The 23,779-nt window shown below is 32.9% G+C and overlaps 1 protein-coding gene across 4 annotated transcripts in view; it reads right to left on the bottom strand.

The window, feature by feature from the left end:
• Positions 1 to 1,167: 1,167 nt before the first annotated feature.
• Positions 1,168 to 23,779, bottom strand: part of LOC147071672 (beta-1,4-glucuronyltransferase 1) — a 228,342-nt gene continuing 205,730 nt past the window's right edge. For all 4 annotated transcript variants that reach the window (XM_085946490.1, XM_085946489.1, XM_085946488.1 and 1 more), the window contains 5 exons: positions 18,304 to 18,463; positions 16,941 to 17,249; positions 15,563 to 15,695; positions 10,537 to 10,670; positions 1,168 to 1,983 (listed from right to left, as the gene is read on the bottom strand). In XM_085946490.1, the coding sequence (XP_085802616.1) occupies positions 1,786 to 1,983; positions 10,537 to 10,670; positions 15,563 to 15,695; positions 16,941 to 17,249; positions 18,304 to 18,463 (934 nt within the window). In that variant the 3' untranslated portion in view covers positions 1,168 to 1,785. The remainder of the gene's footprint in view (positions 1,984 to 10,536; positions 10,671 to 15,562; positions 15,696 to 16,940; positions 17,250 to 18,303; positions 18,464 to 23,779) is intronic.

Genomic DNA, 23,779 nt, shown 5'->3' with positions numbered 1-23,779 from the left:
ATATAAAGCAACAATAGTGGGTAGATAATAATAAAATAGTATAAATATATTTTTAAATCTAAGAACCTAAGTACCTTAAAGTTTACCAATATAATAAACCAAAAAAAATAATACAGTTTAAAATTTAATACTTTCAAAGAAATATAAAGAAGAAACCAGTCTCCATTTAATATGCATAGGGTAACAAAAAAATATGTACACTGGATCGTGTAAAAATAAATGTTTTCAAAAAAAAATTTTTTTCATGTCACGCTGATTTTAATTGAAATTGTTTTTTTAAATTCCATCTTCCCATAAATGTCACTGAATATTCATATAAAAATTAAAATAGCGTCGGGTCATCACAGATAAAATAAAATGTTTCATCTCTATTTGTATACTTGCAGCAGAAATTTTATTTGTAATTTATGGACGGTGTATGATTTTTTCAAATATCAATATAAAGTGACATCTAGTGGGAAATAGAAAAGCATTAATTAATGCGTTTTGTTTATCTTATATTTACAAAACATCATTTACCAAAAGCAATATCTATTCAACGGAAACAAAAACTATATTCACTAGTAAATATTATTCAAATATACATTTATTTCTGAAATGCAAAATATACAAATGATTTTTTGTACAACAGCCGCGTTTAGTTTTGATTAATTCATTATCATCAATGGTATGTTTATTTTATTCCATTAAAATTGAAATGAGCGGTAAAGGCAAGCAATATTATTTCAACGAGAAAAGTACCAGATGCTGGTAATGAATGATGAAAATTGAAAATATAGAACTTACAATATTTAACAACAAAAACAAAACAAACCTGAAAAATGTTTAATCATATCTAACCTAAACAGTCAAAAGGCTTGTTTATGTCACCGATGAGAGATAGAGAAATCATGCCTTCAATAAGGAGTCAAAATAATAAATATTTTTTAAACGCAAAACATTCATGACTGTGTATGACATTTTCAAATAAGGTATATTCAAAAAGAATTCTCTGGATAAACACCTTTTAAAGAACAATTAAATATCAATACATTCAACATAATTGAAGTTAACTTAATAGTTACCAATGACATCTATTGACGAAATTACGAAACATGTCATTTGATGAAATAATAATTTGAAGTCATGTCCATAATAATAATTATTATACATAATCTTCTTGTCAGTAGATAGGGTGTTATCAATTATAATAATGAAGCTCGATTAGATATAAATAAAAAGAATTTAAAGTTTAAAAAAAACATTAAGTGGCTTAAGTATATAAATTATTTAATTAGGTAATTTAAAATGTTTTATTATTTCATTTGATGAAATATAAAAAAAAATTAAAAAACTCTAATTTTACCTCATTTAGTTTATTATTTAACTGTTCTTTAATTGTATTTAATTGCATGTCTTATAAATTCTGTCAATAAATGTAAATAGTAAGTATTACTCTCTTCAGAGGAAGCAGAAACTACTTTTATTAATATTGTGAAGAATAATAATGTATTATCGAAAAAACATACAAAAAATGTAAAGTTAACACATTTTAAATAACATAATGTATGATAATAATCACAGAATACAAATTTGATTCTAACCTAACCTAACATTGATTGGAAATATTTTCTCCTAAGTCAGTGTCCTATCGCAGGTTAACTTAATAAAAGTAATAATCAATGTTACATCTGCTTTGGTTACTGCGGCTTTGTTATCAAATTAAAATGGCAAGATTTTTCTCTCACCGGTGACAACACCCTCATTACCCTATCAGTGCTAGCCTATCCTAGCCTTCCACGACTATCATACGGCGCAACCTTTTCTCGTGCCGTACAGCACCTTCAACTCGGGGAAGATGAACTTCCTGATGAGCATGTTGGTCTTACCGGCCAGTTGCGCTCTCTTGTCGTCTCTCTTGAGGGTCTTGATGCCGGGCCGGTGCACCAGGAATGCGTTATTCAGGATCATGAATTCATAATCCAGGACGCAGAGAACGTATCCCTAAAACAAAATAAACAGTAGTAAATATTATTATTAATTTCTAAATTTATTTTATATTGCAGAAGAATAGCTAATGTCATAATAACATGCCAAAACATACATTTCAAACAACTTGGTGTTACTCAATTTCAATCCATCTTTTATAGTGGTTTTGATAATAGGTGCTTTGGACAGAAAATGGACCCGGTGAACCAAATAATCAATAAAGGATGATTCCAGCATGGTACATTAATTAGAAATGTAAATTTAGAAATACAGTTGGCATACCATGCCAGCCTGCTATAAAGGACAGGGTTCGACTGCCACGTTACCTGCAGCTTTCAGGTAAATGGCAAGTGATGACAAAATTAATATAATTGTAATCATTATTTCCTCCCGCTCATCGATAGCTTTTTCTTTTACCCGAAGCCGTCGCTGACTGAGATTACATGTGACCTTCCCGCAATTCTGGTATGCTAATATTCAACTAAGCATGTTTGGTATATTTTACAATTCTTATAGCTTAATCAAACGTGTACAAAAACATAAAATACAACTAAATCTTTATATTATTGTTAACAAATGTAAGCTAACTTTGAGCATAAGACTAGCAGAAGTGACTTCCGACCTAATTCCCTAAGGTTGATTCAATTTAATCAATGTTGCTACATATGTATATAGATGGGGGAATTTCTGACGAAATAGTCTGGAGATAAAAATGGAAAGGGATGTAATTGTATGTCTAAATAAATTATTCAAGAGCGGTAGGTATCAGGGATAGATTAACATATGGGGGAGAAATGTGAATCTTATTTTTGAAGGGTTCTAAATCTAGGACTGATATGGAGAAATGCATGTTGGGCATAATACGCGTAATATATGGGTAACAAAAGTGGTGAACATTATACAATACGTCAAGACCTCGAAGCGGAAATGGGCAGATTACATCAATCGAAGAACAGATCATCGCTGGACAAATCACATCATCCAGTGGTACCCACGAGATATTAAAAGATTTAAAAAGAGGTCACTGGATCGATAAGATAATCAAGTTTGACAGAAGTAGATATGCGACAGTAAAATACTACGTACTCAGAACAGTGAAGAGGCCTTCATCCGGCAGTGGATCAAGAGTGGCTGAGATGATAATGATGAATTTAGTATTACCATGTAAATGCCAGTTAAATTATTGATGCATCATTATTATATGTACATAGATAGATTGACACAATCTGATAAAAGAATAATTATGTAAATAAAAAATATTTACTTCAGTTTTTTTTTATTGCTAAATTAGAACAAAGACTCTGCCTATGCTGTTCAATTTCAATGCTTCATTTCATCTCAAACAATAAATAAAAATAATGACACTTTCTATTTAATATGAGATAGTGAGTACATTGCCCCTACTGGTTGTCAACATAGACAGAATGTAATGCTAAAAACAAAACATAAATAAGCTACAGTGATTTTACTGAACTCAATATAATATGTATGCTCAGAGCAATAATACTAAAGCGTAGTGGTGAAGGGTGGATATAGGCTGTGGAGATTCGACATAAATAGTTCACACTAAACGTTGTTCAGCGCGGACCGTACAACCTGGGGAGACTGGTGGTTTTCAGCGGCCTCTGAAGAAGGCGAATCAGAGGAAGAACATCAGCGCTCTGGACCTGACTGAGGGCAGCATTCACTCTGCCCTGAGAGAAGCAGAGGATCGAGAGGGGTGAATAATCTTGGTCACTCAAAATCCAAAGGTGGTCAATCCTCAACCATGAGGGAACGACCAAGACGATGAAGAAACTTTGTCAGTCATACTTATTTGTTTTCATTGAACTAAGAATATAGAGAATAAGTTGAGGGTCCCGGGTTCAAATCTTGGATCTGGCAAAATTCACATGTAGTTTGGCCCAGAGTGTGGACCTAATATGTTGTACAAGTGGCTAACATCCATTTTTTAGAAAAAAAAAATCTCTGTGGAGGTACAATAAAAATATAACTCAAAAAATAACACAAAATTATAAATTGAGAAAATAGACTTCAAATTTAGATTTTCAATATTCCATAAAAATGGTTTTGTTTTAATGATTCATTATTACTATTACAAGAAAAAACTCGATGTCTCTTTATGTATTAAGTAGGTAAAACATTAAAATTTATGTACATTGCTATGAAAATAATATGTAATAATGTTATTAGTAGGAAATAACATTTTATAGATCATGTCCAATGTAAACGATCCAATTATCGTTTTCCGTTTTATATATACAAAGGAGTTACATACTTTTTCACCATATATTATATACTACATATTTGTCACAATATATTAAGTTGAGAAACTTTGTACTATTAACAGTCGTTGCACTAATGGATTATTATACTCGGTTTGTATAATGTTATTTTAATTTATTTTTAATAAGCTACGAGGGTGGGTCAATAATTCCTTAGAAAAAAGCATTAAAACAGGTTTTATTTTTGTATTTTTTTTTTATTTCTCAACATAATTTCCTTGGAGCTCAATACACTTGGTTAGACGTTTCTCAATTTTTTTTAAACCGTCAGAAAAATAAGTTTTCGGAAGGTCCTCAAAATAAGCATTTGTCCGATCGATGACTTCTTCATTTGAAAAAAAACGTTGTCCACTTAGCCATTTTTTTAAGTTTGGGAAAAGGAAAAAGTCACTGGGGGCTAAATCTGGCGAATACGGTGGGTGGTCGACCAATTCGAACTTCAATTCTTCAATTTTAGCCATTGATCGTAAACATGTGTGAACACGGGCATTGTCCTGATGAAAGAGGATTTTTTTCCTGTTTAAATGAGGCCGTTTTTCTTCAATTTTGTTTTTTAGCTGGTCCAATAAAGATGCATAATAATCCCCTGTTATTGTTTTTCCTTTTTCCAAATAGTCAACGAAAATAATTTCACGTGCATCCCAAAATACAGTAGCCATAACCTTACCAGCTGATTTTACGGTTTTCGCCTTCTTTGGACATGGTTTGCTTTCGCAATCCACTGCTTTGACTGTTCTTTCGTCTCGGGAGTATAGTGGTGTATCCATGTTTCATCTACAGTCACAAAGCGACGAAAAAATTCATCCGGATTGCGTTGCATGAGCGACAACAGGGCTTTAGAGGCCTCCACCCTACTGCGTTTATTGTCGACTGTGAGCAAACGCGGCACCCATCTTGCAGAAATATTTTTCATGCCCAATTTGTCATGTAAAATAGAAATGACGCTACCTTTTGAGATCCCTGTAACCTCAATTATCTCACTCAACTTTAATCTTCGGTCACTTAACACCATATCGTGGATTTTATTGATCATTTCTGGTGTAGTCACCTCTACAGGACGTCCTGAGCGTGGTTCATCCTTTGTTGATGTACGACCACGTTTAAATTCATTTAACCAGTTATAAATAGTTGCAAGTGAAGGAGCAGATATGCCGTGAACTAAATCCAACTCATTTTTTATTTCCTTTGCTGTTAACCCTTTTATATTAAAATGTTTAATAACAACTCTTAACTCAATTTTCTCCATTTTCCATTTTTCCATTTTCCACAAGCAATTTTTTTTTTAAATGTACGAGAAACACACAACAACCCGACCAATCTGATTGAAACTTCGCAGCATACTGAATCGGTAGTGCCGCTGCATGAAAACAAACCGCTTGCAGTACTAGTCGCGCCACCTGTCGGCTTTTCTAAGGACTTATTGACCCACCCTCGTATCTAAATGAAATACATATAGCTGCAGTATGTTTTAATAAGTGAACAAATGACCTCCTTATCCACTATCTCTCTTGACATAAGTGTTTTGTTCAACCTGAGAAATGAAATTTACAACTATTTACATATAACAATCCCTATTCTGTCATTTCACAGAACTTATTGCAAAAATAATATTAAATAAAAAATTATAATATAATTAATGCTAGCAGGCCTTTTTACCTACGATATAAAAAAATGTCATATAAATTCATGCAAACAAGTAAGATAGATTCACAAATCACCAAGCACATTCTATAAAATAGCCATATTACAACGTTTTTATTAGGTCGTATTCTTATTTGTCCGGTACAAATTTTGCAATCGATTTTTAATTAACTTCCCGACTAGCTAGACATTTGAAACTTTTAGAATATATCAGAACACGATGCCAATTAATTTTTTAAATACTTTTTGCCATCTTTAAGTAGAATTAAATTTATTTTCAGTTAATTCTGTTTTGTATGAAAAGTTACTTCGGAAGAAATCCGTAATCCAATCCACTTCTATTGGTTGCTAGGTCTTAACAACTAAATTATTAATATATACGTTACTATGGAAATCAATATGACTGTGAAATATAATTAGATATACATTTTGAAAAAAAAAAACAGTATTTACAATTTTAGTGTTATCATAAAACAGATTATTTTTTGTGTACCCTGATTATTATTACTTAATTTATGGGAAGTATATTTTTTCATTGCATTAAATATTTGTGATTTTAAAACAAGTGCAAAAAAAAGATATCTAAAAAAATAGGTCACACAGGAACCCCTGGTAAGTAATATTGTTATTAAAGTTGAACATTGATTCTGATCCCAATAAGAAATTAATAATTAATATGAATCAATAATTCCACCAATTATGAATATCATGGGGTCAGAATTTTCAGTCAGTCTAAGGGCTGCATATTGCCTAGGGTCGTCACTATACATAGGTATATAATTTTAGTTATAGTTAATATAATAATAATACACTAGCTGAGCCAGCTGGCTCTCGCCAGTCTGTCTCGCTAGGTCATAATGACATGGTGTTGGATTTTAATATAATTGTAAAGTATGTATAGACGGAGCCATAGTTTTCCCTTCGGGATGGATTTTCATTCACGTCAGACAGTTTGACATTTCGCTGATTTTTCATTTTTACGATTTGCATGTCGTCACTGCCAATACAAATTTCGACAAAATGCGTAGTCTATTCTGGAGTCTGGCCTTCACAATATCGTCTGACACCACTTTAGGCTGCTAGGCCTAGCAGAACAGCTGGCAATCGCCGATTGCTACCAATGACATTTTAATTTTAATACAATATATGTGTAGGTATATGCATTTAAATATGATAAATAATTATACATCTCATTCATTTGAATATACAGCAATATTATTTGATTATCATAAAAAGCGATCCAATATATCCAAATATTAATCTCTTTCGGGTCCCATTTACATAATAGAAAAAGGTTAGCAGCATAAAAAACAAATTTAAACATTGTTTTGTTTCATTGTCTATAAAAAGTAAATGCTTGCAGCCATAGAATAATATTTAAAAAATCAAATTTTGAATTCAAAATTAACCTTAACCAATATAATTTCCCGGTGTGGGACATTCATATCGAGACAAATGTTGATAAATATTAAAGCAATACATATTATATCTGAGAGGAATAGACCAATTCTGATAAGAATAGGAATTTATAAAACCTAAAAATGTGGAATCAGCTTAAAGAGGCCTTCATCCAGTAGTGGATTGTCACAGGTTGATTACGATAATGATGATATAAATGGGTAGGTATAAAAAATCACAAATTTAAAAAAATATAGCAGTTTATATGACTAAGAAGAGTAGAATAAGGTTGGGATAACCTTCATCCAGCAGTGGATTGATCTTGGTTGATTATGATAATGACGATATTATGAATGGGTAAATATAATATCAGCAATTTTGATAAATATAGCAATTCATATGACCGACAGAAATACAAACAACTTAGAGAGGCCTTCATCCACCAGTGGATTGATTCAGGCTGATGATGATAATGGCAATATAAATAGATATAATATAATATCAGCGATTTTGATAAATACAGCAATTCAAATGACATAGAGGAGTAGAATCAGGCTAGGGAGGCCTTTATCCAGCAGTGGATTGGTTCAGGTCGATGATGATAAGGACGATAGAAATAGGTATAATATCACAAATTCGTTAAACCTACAGTAGTAGAATCACGTTGCGGAACCCTTCATCCAGCAGTGGATTGATGATGATGATTATGATGATGAAATTCAAGACTGTCAAGAATACAATCAACATAGAGAGGCCTTCATCCAGCAGTGGATTTATTGAGGCTCGTGATAATAATGGCATTATAATTATAGATAGGTAGATAGTATAATATCACTGATTTTGATAAATATAATAATTCATGTGTAAGTAAGGAGTAGAATAAGGCTGAGGAGGCCTTCATCCAGCAGTGGATAAGTCCAGATTGATGATGATAAGGATGATAAAAATAGGTAGGTATTATACAATATCACAAATTTTGTTAACTATAACAATTCGGATTAATTTCTTTCATTGTTTGCAATGGCAACTTAATATGACTATATTGTAATCTATGGAAATTAGTAGCCTAGGTAATAAATTATTCAATAAAAAAAAGCCGTGAAAGTATTTAAAAAAGATCAAATTTGGAATACAATTACGTTATCTATGGAATAATTGCATATCATTATACCATAGAATCAATAAAATTCTCTATGATTATTAATTAATAGAAAACTCATCTTACAATAAAAATGTCTTGATTGAAATTGATTATTTAATATGCTAATAGAAATGTCACATTTTTCGATTATTCCTGCAAATTCTAAATTTGAATTCTGACACGTCAAATGAACTTGTTATAGGCGGTTTGCGAAAGAAAACAAACGACAATCATTAGTCTATTAGTTTGACAGATAAAAAGCAGTGTCGTGTTCTTAGATTATATTTTCGTAGTAATTAGTGAGGAAATATGCATTTATTTCTTGTCAAAACTCCAATGTATGCCAATGTGGCGATTTCAGATTTGAATAGTATTGTGGAATATTAATTTAGATTTGTGAAATATCGATTATATAGAAAGTTTTAAGCGACATTATAATTAATTTGCGGTGGCCGCGCGGCTTAAGCGTTGGACTATAACGCCGTGGGTCCCAGGTTCGAATCCTGGGTCTGGCAAGTACACATATTGTTTTTCAATTTGTGTGTGAGTCGGAGTATGGACCTAATAGGTTGACCAAGTGGCTGACATCCATTTCTCGTAAAAAAAACAAAATCTGTTAATACAATCCTCTACTCTGTGGAGGCCCATATGATCCTATGAGGATCCGACACGGTCGGAAAACAAAAAAATAATTTGCGGTAGATAGACAGTAAAGTAGAGAAAATGTATGGTGACGGATATAAAACGCGATTTAAAAATGATATTATCTGTGTTTGTGTCGAGTTATATCAGATTTGTGCCCGATTCAAATTAATGTAGATTCGGGACTCTAAAAATTGAATTGAAATAGTTTAAAAATCAACAAAATGGTATTTAAATAAAAAAAATTGTGCGTTTTCCAAAATCTCATAGGATAATAATATATAGGAGAATTATCATAAATGACATAAATACGTCATTCAGTCAAATTGGTCATATAAGTTAATTTGGTAATTTTCCACCACATTACTTCTGGTGATTTTATGATATGATATTTATAAACATAAAAGCAATTTAAATAAATACAGTTTGCGCCATCACCACTCATTATGATATTCTCAACATTCCCATTTGAACTAAATTATTTTGTTATTTTTATGTGTCTAAAAAATTCTCAATTTGGTATGATTGCATAGGATGTTTATAATATTTCTCATGCTCACAGACCCTAACTAACATGGGGTGCTTTTAGGCGCCTAAATAATATCATCATCAGCATAAAGATGTTTCACTTTGTGCGTAATATCCTTGTCCAATCAATATGTGCTACCAGTGCTCACATATGCGCGTGAAACGATAATCCAAAAGTTACGAGTAATTTGGAAATTTGATGTAAGGCATGATGTGGAAAGAAGATAAGACGGGCAACGTGCTGGATATGTCGTTTGCGAGTGGATAACCAGTGGAGAAGTGTCAAAAGTCATACAGTGGTACCCGAGTGTCACTAAACCACATGAATGTCCTAAAACCCGCTGGAATTTATAAAGTTCGGCGTATGTATGTCACAGCGAAGAACTGGGTACCGAGACGAGTAGACGGAGGCCTTCATCCAGTATTGAATCGATATATTATATTTAAAATCTTAATTATGTGCATGACGTGACGGTATGAAAAATAACTATTAATCTTTGTATTAAAAAATAACTATCATATATCAGAAAGACGGGCTATGTATGCAGCCCCCGAGGGCAAGAGAAGATCAGGAGGGCGGAAATTGAAATGGCTGGAGTGCGCCACAGGAGAATTCAGAATGCTCGGTCAAAGCCACTGGAGAGTGCCGGCGCTGGATGGTTTTCGAATTAGGAAACCCGCCAAGGCTTGTAGTGCCATAAATGATGAATAGATGATTAATATAATTCACACCCACCATGGCACAGAGGGTAGAACTGTTGACAGTTTCATTCAATCAATATCCATATTTGGGTCCATGCATTTAGCGGATGACAAACAGCATAAAACTCTGCTTAGATACTTCTACACTGTGGAAGTTCATATGCTACGTATTAGAGAAGAATTAATAGTGATTTTCCCATTATTCAAAATCATTTTAATAAGTATTTATACCTGAGTCATTTTATCGCTCTTTCCTTCCCAACTAAGTCTCTCGTCATACAATGGGTCGTCGTGTGTGCCGATGAAGATTGGCTCCCAATGAATGAACGCTCCGGTTCTCTTTCCTATGTGAAATACTTCTAGACCTGAAAAAAAAATAAAAAAAAAACAAATTAATAACAAATATTGGAACAAAGACGTTTGAACTACTTTTTATCATATTTTTCTATCAAAACACTTGATGGTGTCTAATAGCATGGTTGAATTGGAAGCCATAGTGAAAATAACATTCTGTATGTTGGTGCATTGAAAAATGGCAGCTGTGAAATTTTGTTTACAATTGTCATTTTTTACATCTTTATGTAAGACATTTTTTATATGTAGGTATTGTATTATGTAATACTGATGGTACCATGTATTTCCCTAGTTGTTTTATTATATTTATACATTTACATTATAATGTTAGGTAATGCTTTTGTTACGGAAACCTGGACATTAACTCTGCGAAATGAACGAGCCCATAACATCTTTGAAAGAAAAATTCTCCGCCGTATATATGGACCGATCAGGGATGGCACCAATTAGAGGAGAAGATATAATGCTGAGCTCTACGGGCTGTACGGAGATGGCAGCGCAGTTCAACCAATTAAGATTGGGAAACTACGATGCCTAGGTCATGTGCACCGTATGAATGACAATGAACCGGCAAAGAGAGTGATGTCCAGCAATCCAATAGGGCGTAGAAGAAGAGGCAGGCCAAAGATTCGCTGGTTGGATGGAGCTGCCAGTGACTGCCGTATTCTGGGGGTACCGAATTGGAAAGCGGCCACACTGGATAGGGACAGGTGGAGGGTTGGAGGAGGCCAGGACCCAAACCGGGTTGTCGCACCCATGATGATGATGAATGCTTTTGTTACGGTACAAGTCGACCATGTTTCATATTTGAAATGGTAAAGTAGTTATTGATAAAACAATACCATCCATTCATTCCAAATAATTAAAGAGTTTATGGAATTAAACGATTAATTAAACCTAAAATTGTCTGTTGAAACCGTTGCAGTTTGTGCAATAATACACACACATGAATCTGCAATGCAAAATGACTTGAAGCTGATTTAATCATTAGTATTAGTACTAGTCTTTTTCAGCTTCATTTTCATATATTTAAACTCTATCTACTACAGGAGATTTTCTTCAATGTCGTATTGAAATTGATTAGGTAACGGAAATCACTCACAATGAAGAATAAAAACATCAACAAATCGTGTCATCATGTTACTAAATACCAATATAAATATATTACAAAATTGTACAAATGAAATCCTTTTATAAAATGTTATTTCTATTTTACCACGTTTTTATTAGCTCGTATTCTTGTTTGTCTGGTACAGATTTATTCTTGTGTGTCCAGTATAAATTTTTTCCTGTTTGTCCAAGATTTGTATTGGACAATTGAAGATTTTTAACTAACTTCCCGACTAGCTAGACATTTGAAACTTTTAGAATATATCAGAACACAACGACAATGCGTTCTTTTAATACTTTTAGCCATTTGTAAGCAGAATTGAATTCATTTTCAGTTAATTCTGTTTTGTATGGAAAGCTATTATTGTTGGTTGCTAAGGGGGTCCTAGCAACTAAATTATTAATATATACGTGCATTACCATGGAAATCAATATGAAATGTCAAAATGCCATTTCAGTATTCTCTTTTGATTCAGTATTTCTATCAAGTACAATAAAAAGTTTTTTATTAATACATAGAATTGTCAAGTTTATATGATTCAACAGAAAATTTAAAAACGTGGTATATAAAAAGTTCTTTTTATCTTGTAATTATTTGAGGATATGACTTAAAAGTTGGTTATATCAATATTCTGCCATTTTCAGATAATCGCCAAGAACTGTCAAGCTCTCATGTAAGACCACCGCATACAAAATATTAGTAAATAATTAGAAAAATCTGTGATGAAGTATGCAGTTAATGTAAAAGTACTCAAATGACCATAATAATGAAATATATATATTTATATATATATATATATATATATAAAAATAATGGAGGTAACTGACTTTGAAACCGATAGCCTCAATAATTATACCGTAAAATTATATTCAATGAGTTAATAAACTGAGTATGAAATTGTCTTTGTTCATTGTGCCTGCTTTTGATTGAGCATTGATTTTCCTTTCATGCGATGAACAAATGCATGACCAATACAAATGCATTGAAATGTGCAGTAAGCAACATAAATATCACATTATGCAGGTATTTAAAAAGTTTGAATAGATTATAATTTGTCAACATGTCCGACTGACACTGGCTTGAGATGACTACAATAACAAGTTTATTGCAAATTAACAACTGTCTGCAAAATGGGTTAAGTGTGATAAACACATTGTGTGTAAAGCGCTTAGGTAATCTTCTTTATAGATTAACATACAGAGAAATAGAACAAGGTAAATTTTTACAAAAAAACATCTTGTATTTGTTGTTGATTAAAGAAAAAAAAATATTATTATAGCACTACTTACACAATGCTAAGAAAGACACATTGATGCTAAATTATTATTTTATGTATATCCATAAATTATTTTTAATTACAAGCATTTAACATAATATCCCAGTGCCATAAATCTGTTTGAAAATCACTGCAATTAGTTCAATCACAGGTTGTTTCTGTAGATTGTGCCGCTCCGAGTATGTCTTGTTTTCTGTCAAAACTATCAAAACTCACGCTGGCATGGTATGTTTATAGTACTTGTATAATATAATATTATATCACCTTTTTTATCATTTATTGATAAGAACAGAAATGCCTTCTGACACCTATTAATTAAGAGCGTTTTCATAGAATCAGCTTCATACTGTGTAACATTATATATAAGCTAAGCGCCAGATTACCAGCTTATACAAGATAGATAAAGGCACTTATAATAATATATACATAACAACTTTCATATTATTATAGTAGCGCCTGTACACATGCATGGATTTACTGACACTAATAATGTATAAATTAAACTATCACGATAGTAACAGTTTGAACGGAAAAGTGCTGACAGTCTTGCACAATATCATTCTTCTAGTGTAAGCGAGACGTGCTATTGTCATTTTATGGTGCTATTTGAATGGTTGTGAAAAATTGTAAACGTCAAAATGTTTGCGCGGTGTAGTTCGATTTTTTTCCCGGCAGGTTTACCTCTATCGTTCTGCTGCGCGGCAGGGTATTCTGAGATATCTATTGATGAACAAAATATTAAACGAGAACTGAAGAAAGAAATACTCGGTGGCAAGATGCTGACTATCTTGTGAGTATATATTATTATATCGCAGATATCCAATATCCGTAAGGTTTTAAGAATGTTACATTCTTAATTATAAAAAAACACAGTTTTAAAAAACCTCAGAAAGATACACTTCATAAAAGGTTTTAGAAAACTGAGTAGATCTCGAACGCACATCTTTCGCTTTCAGACTGAGTGCTTTGGCCTCTAGCTATCGATACGTTTATGATTGATGAGAATTATTTCTTATATTTAGGTCCAACTTTTTTTCTATAATTTTTTCTAATATTATGTATGTTTCTGATGTTTTTCAAAATTGTGTTTTTATATAAGTACTTATTTTATTTTACACATTGACTCATTGTACTAGCCGGTTCACAGATGTTAAGCGCAAAATTACTTGAATCGGAGTTTTGAGTATTTTTGTGAACATTGAAATATTTAGATATTTTACAATATGTACCAGAAAATATTATGAATGTGATAAACAAGTAGGTACCTATTGAAACATGAAGTTTCAAAGACTATGGCAAGTGTTCGACAGCTTTAAATACTTGGGGGTGCACATCACAGACGGTGGTACTTCGCAAAGACTGGAGCAACGATACGAAATGTGTACGGCTGTATTCAGTTAAAACAATATGCTACCTGTTCGACGCTCACATTCTGACAGTACCACTTTAACAAGGCTGAGACCAACCCTATACTGAGCTTTGAGACAGATGTCTGTAGCGGATACTGGGTATGCAGTGGGGTGGAATGACTTCCAAAGTAATGAGATAAGAAGTTGGACCATGGAATCTCTCATCACATCGAAAGTGAAATCTTTTTCTGGTTAAATCTGACTCAGACACATTCTACAGATACTTGAGTATAAACCTGTCTTATATATTCTTCAAGCCATCCAGGTGTCCTGGAAGGTTGCTAAATATTATGGTGTATATAAAGCTGCATTTAGACCAAGCGAGCGATTGTTTGTTCTTCCTCCACTCCAGCGAAATTCTTATGCTCGCTTAACAAAAAGCGAGAGAATTTCACTGGAGTGGGGGAAGCACAAACATTTGCTCGCATGGTTGAAATGCGGCTTAACACAATCACTGCATAGATTTTAATTATTTTTTAATTAGCACATTAAAATAACATGCTAATTGCATATAACGGCCGCTCGTCCGCGTCGAACGAGTTAAGGAAGCTATAGAATGCTAGCACCTAGGAAGATACAAGACCAGTGAGTGACATAGATTCTAGAAGGCGTTAAGTGGTTTCCATATGCTCAAATTAAAGAATGGCATTGGACTAAGTAAGTATGTAAAGTTTTTGCTTTTAAGGCCCATTATAAGACACCTTGAGTGCCCAATGCGTCACATAATCCGATCTAATAAATAATGGATCTCTGACTATGATGATTTAATTCATAAAATCAAACGTCAAGAAACATACCAATCTATCAAATTAGAAATATACATAGGTGCATGCTCAAGGTTTCAATTGTTGGAAGAATATTTGTTCATGTTTTCTACGGAAAAGATGTTACGCTCACAATTTTGACAGGCCGGCATGGTCAATACCTGCCAATTTACAACCGAATGTATACCCGATTGCTACAAATATGTGTGTTTAGAACGGTGGCGGTGATTTTTAAACTATTACTGAATGCGACATTCCTGTTATACAGTAGTTGTGCCAAGTATGTACAACCAAGTATGAACACAAAACATTCTGATATGAAACATGAGAAATTAATACTAACTAGAGGTTTCATTCTCCTGGATCCACTCTTTACTTTTCGGGACGTTGTGACAGCCGGAGCAGACCTTTTTGTGAAACGGAATGGCAGATCCCTTTTGCAGCATGCTCACTAATTGGGTCTTGTTGAATGGTACCTGAAATAGAAAATAGGCATTTAACGTATAAGGCATTTCGTGATAGGACTACTCTAAATATTACTGTTCGTCATCCTCAATAATGAGGAGAAAATCAATGTAATAGGGATATATTCATGGGTGGATTGGGACACCAGGTGCAAATACAAAGTGTTTTGTAAATCAATTGTAAAATTGAGAAAAAAAATTAAATGGAGGAATAATTAAAAACATAATTGCCATTTTGTTAAGGGGTTAGATTTCAGGTGGCTCTCATTTTTAAATGTCGACAATAGGTGTTTCAAGTTTGGTGCTCTCTTCTATAAAAAAACATTGCTTGCATGGTCAAGTATTTTCTTTTTCTCTTTTACGTATAATATATGCATTATGATTAACTTGGCATATCCAACTAAATTTTCATTTTCTTAAGAGCATACTTTAGTGAAACGGCAAATAATTTTCAACAATAGGTGGGACAAAATTTCGGACTCGTTGCCAATCGGAGAGCGATAATCGAGCTGTAAACACAGCACGTCAATTTGTTTTGTGATGACGTCGGAGGAATATATTCTTAAATCGTGTAAAGATGACTAAAAAACGTAACGCATTTACTCGAAAAAGAAAACATGTCAATGAATATATTATTATTATTATTACTAATATAACAATAAACATAACATTAAATGGATGCATGTTGAATTTTTATGTTCTGCACGATCTTTTTAGACCATGCCTCAGCTGAAGTATAGCCTTAAGGCAATACAGTTAGGAATTGGATCGAAACGTGACTTTTTAGAAACGTTTTACAATGTTTATTTCCTCAATCTTACACCATTTAGGTTGTTGAATATATGCATACAAAAATTTTGATTGCAACATAAAGCGGATTGCTGAGTAAAAGAGCAAAAAGGGTAGTGACAAGTGAGACCGTCTCGGTCCGGTGTTGCTAGTGATTTTAGGGATGCCTGCATAGGATACATTTATTCCCTAATTTGCCTCATTCTTATAAGAAAGTTTTTATTAAGATTTATCTCCCTTATCATTTCGTGCACAGATATATGAATTAATAAGTTTAGTTAGTTAGAACATATTATACATCTAAATAATATTTTGAAAACTAGTTTATCAGTAGAGTTGATAGAAATTTTAGACAAAGTATTTGATGATACTTGCACAGTGTTTCCCTAGTTCTAGGTATTCTATTAATAAATTGTAATGGTTTAATCAATGCAATCAATTCTAATTGATTGCGATAATGTTACTCACCATCTGATCACTGGCAACCTCGAATATACTGAGCGGGAAGACTTTCCTGGTCTTGGAGTGCAGAGGCGATCGATCTCTAGCTACCAGGTTTAAAAACCTCGCCACTAGTCCTGGGCTCGGATACAGCTCGATATCTGACGCGAGAATGTAGTGAGTTAGGGCTGCGTCACGGGCGACGTTTCGACCAACATTTACGGGATAAAGAAGTTTCTTCTGCGTTTTGTAAAGACTGCTTATATTGACGGATGCGTAGGGAGCGGCCAGGGAACAGTTGTAAGGTTCGTTCAGAAGTTTCTTCATATCTGGAATCTGAAATGTATCAGTAAAAGTAAATGTTATTATTTATCGGTCAAAGATTCTTTTGTCTGCGGAAAAGCAACCATCAGAATGAAAAGGAATATTTACCTGGAAATATTTTATCTTCTACTCCATAGTGGGAAATTTAACCATTGATACAACCTTGTTCATTCAAGAAAAAAATGATAAAATACCAATAAAAGAAGGAACCTGACTATAAAACAATTGACAAAATGTACCTAGTAAATTTTTATTTTTATTCAAGACTAATATTAATATACCTACACAAGATTTAAGTATACCTATAGCATTTTGTTCATAACATAACTTTGATAAATTTTGAGACATATTAGAAAAAGTCATGGACTGAGTGAGATTTTGAATGAGGAATAGCTAGTGACTATCGTGTCTTGTGAATAATTCATAATAACCATGTTATCAAAAGCTTCAAATTCGCTAAAAAATAGCTACCATTATGTATGTATACACCGTTTGCCATGTGTTTGAATCCCACTCGGTCCAAGAATCTCTAATATGTATGTTTCAGAGACTTCTCAAATTTATGTAAATTCAATTAGATAGGTACCTATGTAATTAGATCAGAAAAAAACATGTTTATAAAAATATAAGTATGGGATGTACAGGCCATGATGTCCAATGACAGTAGTGTAGTGAAACAGTAGTGTAATTAGTAATAGAAGTGAAATAATCTCAAACACCTAGGGTTTGAGAAAATCACATAAATATACTGTGACCTCACCGAGAATCACACTCGAGGCCCCCGGATGAAAGACTACGACCTATGATACGTCATGTTGAAAGGTAAGTTACTGATAGCCCTTGTAGTCTAATGACTTCTCATACCGAGTGCCCCAGGTTCAATTCCCGGTGAGGTCATAATCATCATCTATGTGATTTTCTCGAGCGTGGGTATTTTACTAAGACGTTTCACTAGTGTAATTGGACCTTGTGGCCTGTTGCAGTGTTGAAAAAGTAAGAGATAGGATATCTATGATTAATTAACTAAATAGAGAAGACCGGAGGAATAATTCAATTAAGTACCAACCTGTTTTGGTATATGTTTGGTGCTGAAGAAGACATGGAAAGTTGCCCACTTCTTCACGAGGTCGGATCCTGAGCAGTCACGAAGATACCTGATGGTGTTGGCTGTCGGGACCAAATCAGTTCCCGGAGCATGGATGGCAACACTTACTGGACTATTCCACCTGAGGAAAGAAAACTTTCGATTAGTGACGTATTTTTTAAATTATCCAATGGATTAATAACATAACTTATGTGGATGTGGCTATATGTAGTACCGATTATGTAGATTATTTTGGTGTTCCTCAAGGATATCGTCTTGTAGCATAATTTGATAAAAAAAAAACTATTATTTGTGATAATCAAAAATATTTCGCATACAACGATAAAAAAATAGAAGAACTTAGTTTTACAAAATTCTAACCTAACCCAACCTAAAACTAATTAGTATTATAGGTGTGAAATAAAACCTATTTCGAAGCAGACAAAGTCGAAATACCTACAACAAAATGTTATTAAGGCTAATGATTACATAACCTCCAAGGCATTTAGGATTACAGATAAGTTTGTACCAAGATTCACACTTTTGTGCTCTCAGATTGGGATTAAATTTCCTAGACTGATAAAAACGCCTTACATTACTGTTACAGGCGGCTGTTGTAGTTCAAGGTGTAATTTACTGGCTTTTTATCCAGGGGTTCCGGGTTCGATTTCCGGTGGGTCACCATACATATATGTGTTTCCTCAAAGCCTGGGTATTTTTGTCATTGTTTCCCTTCTATTACTACCCATACACACACTACATGTCGTTGAGCATGGTACGAGTAGTGTTAAAAAGAATATTATATTATATCTCAATATCAATGATAATGCAAAAAAAAAATCGAAATACAATGAACCATCATTTTTAATTTAGAATATAATTTGGATAAACAATCACAAAATACCACAAATACCAGTAGGTAAGTAACCAAAGAAACAGGCCGCCACCTAGTTTATTTTTACACTTAAAGAACACTTGAAGAAACGTTCAAAACACTTCCTTGATTACCTGTAGTAAACCACATCCTTTTGAGTAATACTAAATTAATAAGACAGAATACTTAATTGATCGCTTTGTTTTTATGTGAATCACTAGGCGAGAAAATCACTAGACAGATAGTAAGTGTTGCAAGATTAGACAATGCACTGCCCAGACATATTTAATTTTATTCTCTCTATCTGTGCTTTGTGTTTCTATTATAACTTGCTATAAACAATTACTTTCTATGTACATGTGTAGTAAACGTCTTGAAGTAATTATTTGTTATGTACACATATTAATTTTATTTAAAGAAACGTATCTAAATGAAGCTCTATTAATTGGTATCCACCAACAAAGCTGTCTATAAGTTATGCAAATTTCATCAACATTGGTCCTGTAGTTGTTTTTTTAAGTTATAACAGGAGACAGAAATAAAAAAAAAAACGGTACTGTTCGGTTATACCGGAGGCAGCGGAAAACGCATTTTGAAAATAGCCGATAAACTGGATTATTTGTTAGGTTAACCTAACCAAACCTAACCTAACCTAACCTAACCTAACCTAACCCAACCTAAACGAACCTAAACTAACCCAAACTAACAAATAATCCAGTTTATCGGCTATTTTCAAAATGCGTTTTCCGCTGCCTCCGGTATAACCGAACAGTACCAAAAAAACCTATATTTTTGTGCATTGATATCAATCATGGAAATACTCAAAACACCGATTAAAAACAGTGGTGGTTTTAGGTACGTGGAGGTCCGAGTCAGTGACAGGTTTGGACGCCTCCCTGCGAATTTTCCTTGTGCCGTGAATTAATACAGCAACAGATGTTAGCAGAATTATTTACACTTTGATTTGTGTATTACGGACGAAGTGTGTGAAAATAAAATCACTACCAACTTTTATAACACTAAAGACGAAAATCATGGAAAAATGCGCGCCGCTGACATAGTTGTTGTGTTGTTAGCTGTCAAAATTCACCGGTTCTGTTAAAAACTATAACCCCAAAATTGAAAATTGATAAAAGGCGTCGAACACAGGAGGTAAAGAGAAGATTTCAAGAAAAATGCAGTCTATTATATTTTGTACATAATCGAACAAAATAACATTGTTTTACGTCTCATTTACAAACAAAATATATCCCTCCTTTATGAAAGAGTATAACATAAAAAGACATTATTATACAAACCACGTCAGTTACAATAGTATAATTGGAGATAATTGGCAAAAGAATTTTTCACCAAAATATTTTGTTTTTTAAAAACAGAAAATATTTACAATAGAAAGGGCGGCCCTTTGATTAAAAAGTTTGTGAACCCCTGCTGTAGAGAGTCGATATTATATTAATGGCTTTTTTTGATCTTAAGATTAACTCTTAGATTGTGAAAAAGTGCATATTTTTCACATTAAGATTTTGACACTTTCCGACGAAGCTACCTCTTCATTTATTATGCTTCATATAAAACCGCCACTGATCAAAAGGCAAATATTTCAATTTTAATATAATATTAAGGGCCCACATGCTCAGCGTAGGTCAAAATGGAGCTACCTAACCGAAAAAAAATATTTGTTTAAAAACGGCACATGTTCAAACACGCGCGTTACCATGATCTTACTCCCTACTTCATTTACCGTTTGTCAATTTATGGCTACGGCCGTATGTTGTAGCTTAACCACTGGGAAATGCCAATAGAAATGGCGTATTTCAAAAAAATACTACCTTATTCTTAGGTCAATAATTATTATAAAGCAATCATTATTCGTAGGATGATTATCACATCTGAATGGTCAAAGACATAGCTTATAATCAGTGTCTTTATAATTATCTTCAAATGTGTTAATCGTGCCCATTTTTTGAATAATAAAATGCCTAAGTCTTGTCAAATTTGGGATCACAAAGATTATAAATATTTTTTTTATCGTAAATATGTCACTATATAATGTTAATAAAGCATTAGTTGCTAAATTTTTGAAGTGACTTGATTCTTGGCCAACGTATAACTTCAACCAAAATTTTTCAGTGTGTGAAAATAAAATCACTACCAACTTTTATAACACTAAAGACGAAAATCATGGAAAAATGCGCGCCGCTGACATAGTTGTTGTGTTGTTAGCTGTCAAAATTCGCCGGTTCTGTTAAAAACTATAACCCCAAAATTGAAAATTGATAAAAGGCGTCGAACACAGGAGGTAAAGAGAAGATTTCAAGAAAAATGCAGTCTATTATATTTTGTACATAATCGAACAAAATAACATTGTTTTACGTCTCATTTACAAACAAAATATATCCCTCCTTTATGAAAGAGTATAACATAAAAAGACATTATTATACAAACCACGTCAGTTACAATAGTATAATTGGAGATAATTGGCAAAAGAATTTTTCACCAAAATATTTTGTTTTTTAAAAACAGAAAATATTTACAATAGAAAGGGCGGCCCTTTGATTAAAAAGTTTGTGAACCCCTGCTGTAGAGAGTCGATATTATATTAATGGCTTTTTTTGATCTTAAGATTAACTCTTAGATTGTGAAAAAGTGCATATTTTTCACATTAAGATTTTGACACTTTCCGACGAAGCTACATCTTCATTTATTATGCTTCATATAAAACCGCCACTGATCAAAAGGCAAATATTTCAATTTTAATATAATATTAAGGGCCCACATGCTCAGCGTAGGTCAAAATGGAGCTACCTAACCGAAAAAAAATATTTGTTTAAAAACGGCACATGTTCAAACACGCGCGTTACCATGATCTTACTCCCTACTTCATTTACCGTTTGTCAATTTATGGCTACGGCCGTATGTTGTAGCTTAACCACTGGGAAATGCCAATAGAAATGGCGTATTTCAAAAAAATACTACCTTATTCTTAGGTCAATAATTATTATAAAGCAATCATTATTCGTAGGATGATTATCACATCTGAATGGTCAAAGACATAGCTTATAATCAGTGTCTTTATAATTATCTTCAAATGTGTTAATCGTGCCCATTTTTTGAATAATAAAATGCCTAAGTCTTGTCAAATTTGGGATCACAAAGATTATAAATATTTTTTTTATCGTAAATATGTCACTATATAATGTTAATAAAGCATTAGTTGCTAAATTTTTGAAGTGACTTGATTCTTGGCCAACGTATAACTTCAACCAAAATTTTTCAACCGTGGTATTATTAAAATGGTTTTTAAATACTTGGTCATGACTCATTTCCAATAACGCATATTTAATGTTAGCCCAGTTAATTAAATTAAATACTGAAAATGATGTTGGTGGCCGCACATGAGAACCACTGATTTTGAAGCTATGTTAGCGTGGCGATTACGCAACGGTGACTGATAGTTAGCCATTCGCAACGGAGAGGAGCTTTAGGCAAATCGCTATGGATATTGCAAGTATGAGTGATAAGAAAATATATTAAATGGTTACTAATAAGTGATTAGTTAACTAAATGAAAAAATATTATTCATTTCATATTGTTCTTATCAATCGCCACACTATTAAAATAACATTTTTACGATATTCAAATGAATTATGATGCATCAGTTAGTGATAGATATTCAATTATTATTTATTGGCGTTAGATAACATTTTTGTATCACTCTTTTTAGTCATTGGCGTTATTCATACCATTGAAAATAAATAAAAAGTAACTAATACCCGCCATTGTTTGATAAAAAGTGATGGGTACGCGGTGACATGGAAACTCCTAAATAATTTACAACCCACTGTAATATTTAAAATTGAAACCCTTTTTTTAAATTTACATATTGTAATATGTAAGGTACCTTGGTCAGGAAGCTGAGATAGGGCTGATTACAATAATTAGCTACACGTTGTTACGGAGAACGGTATTTATTTTACAAATCAATTATACAGACAATAATTACAAGACAAAACGAACTTTTTATATACAACGTTTTTAAATTTTCTGTTGAATCATATAAACTTGACATATGACTTGACTGGCTTAAACGACCAAAAAAATTTGTACTTGATAGAAATACTGCATAATGAAATATCATATTGATTTCCATAGTAACGCACGTATATATTATTTAATAATTTAGTTGCTAGGAGCCCCTAGCAACCAATAATGGTATCGAAATAACTTTTCATACAAAACAGAATTAACTAAAAATGAATTCAATTCTACTTCAAGATGGCTAAAAGTATTTTTAAAAAATGCACTGGCATCGTGTTCTGATATATTCTAAAAGTTTCAAATGTCTAGCTAGTCGGGAAGGTTAGTTAAAAAGCGATTGCAAGATTTGTACCGGACAAACAACCACCGGACAAATAAGAATACGACCTAAGAAAAACGTTGTAAAAAGGGTAAAGGTAAAGAAAATCTTATGACACTCTTTTGTTTGATTGGTTTTCAATTGAAATGCGCAAAATATATTAATAGCGGTTCCATGAATAAACAGAATGGTGAGAAAACAGAGCATGAAAAAACAGAGCATATAGA

Source organism: Rhyacophila brunnea, unplaced genomic scaffold (assembly GCF_057557595.1).
Source record: "Rhyacophila brunnea isolate RB1 unplaced genomic scaffold, BYU_Rbru_1.0 scaffold_2, whole genome shotgun sequence".
Taxonomy (NCBI): Eukaryota; Metazoa; Arthropoda; class Insecta; order Trichoptera; family Rhyacophilidae; genus Rhyacophila; species Rhyacophila brunnea.
The sequence above is the reverse complement of the archived record's forward strand: the minus strand, read 5'-3'. Positions and strand labels throughout refer to the sequence as shown.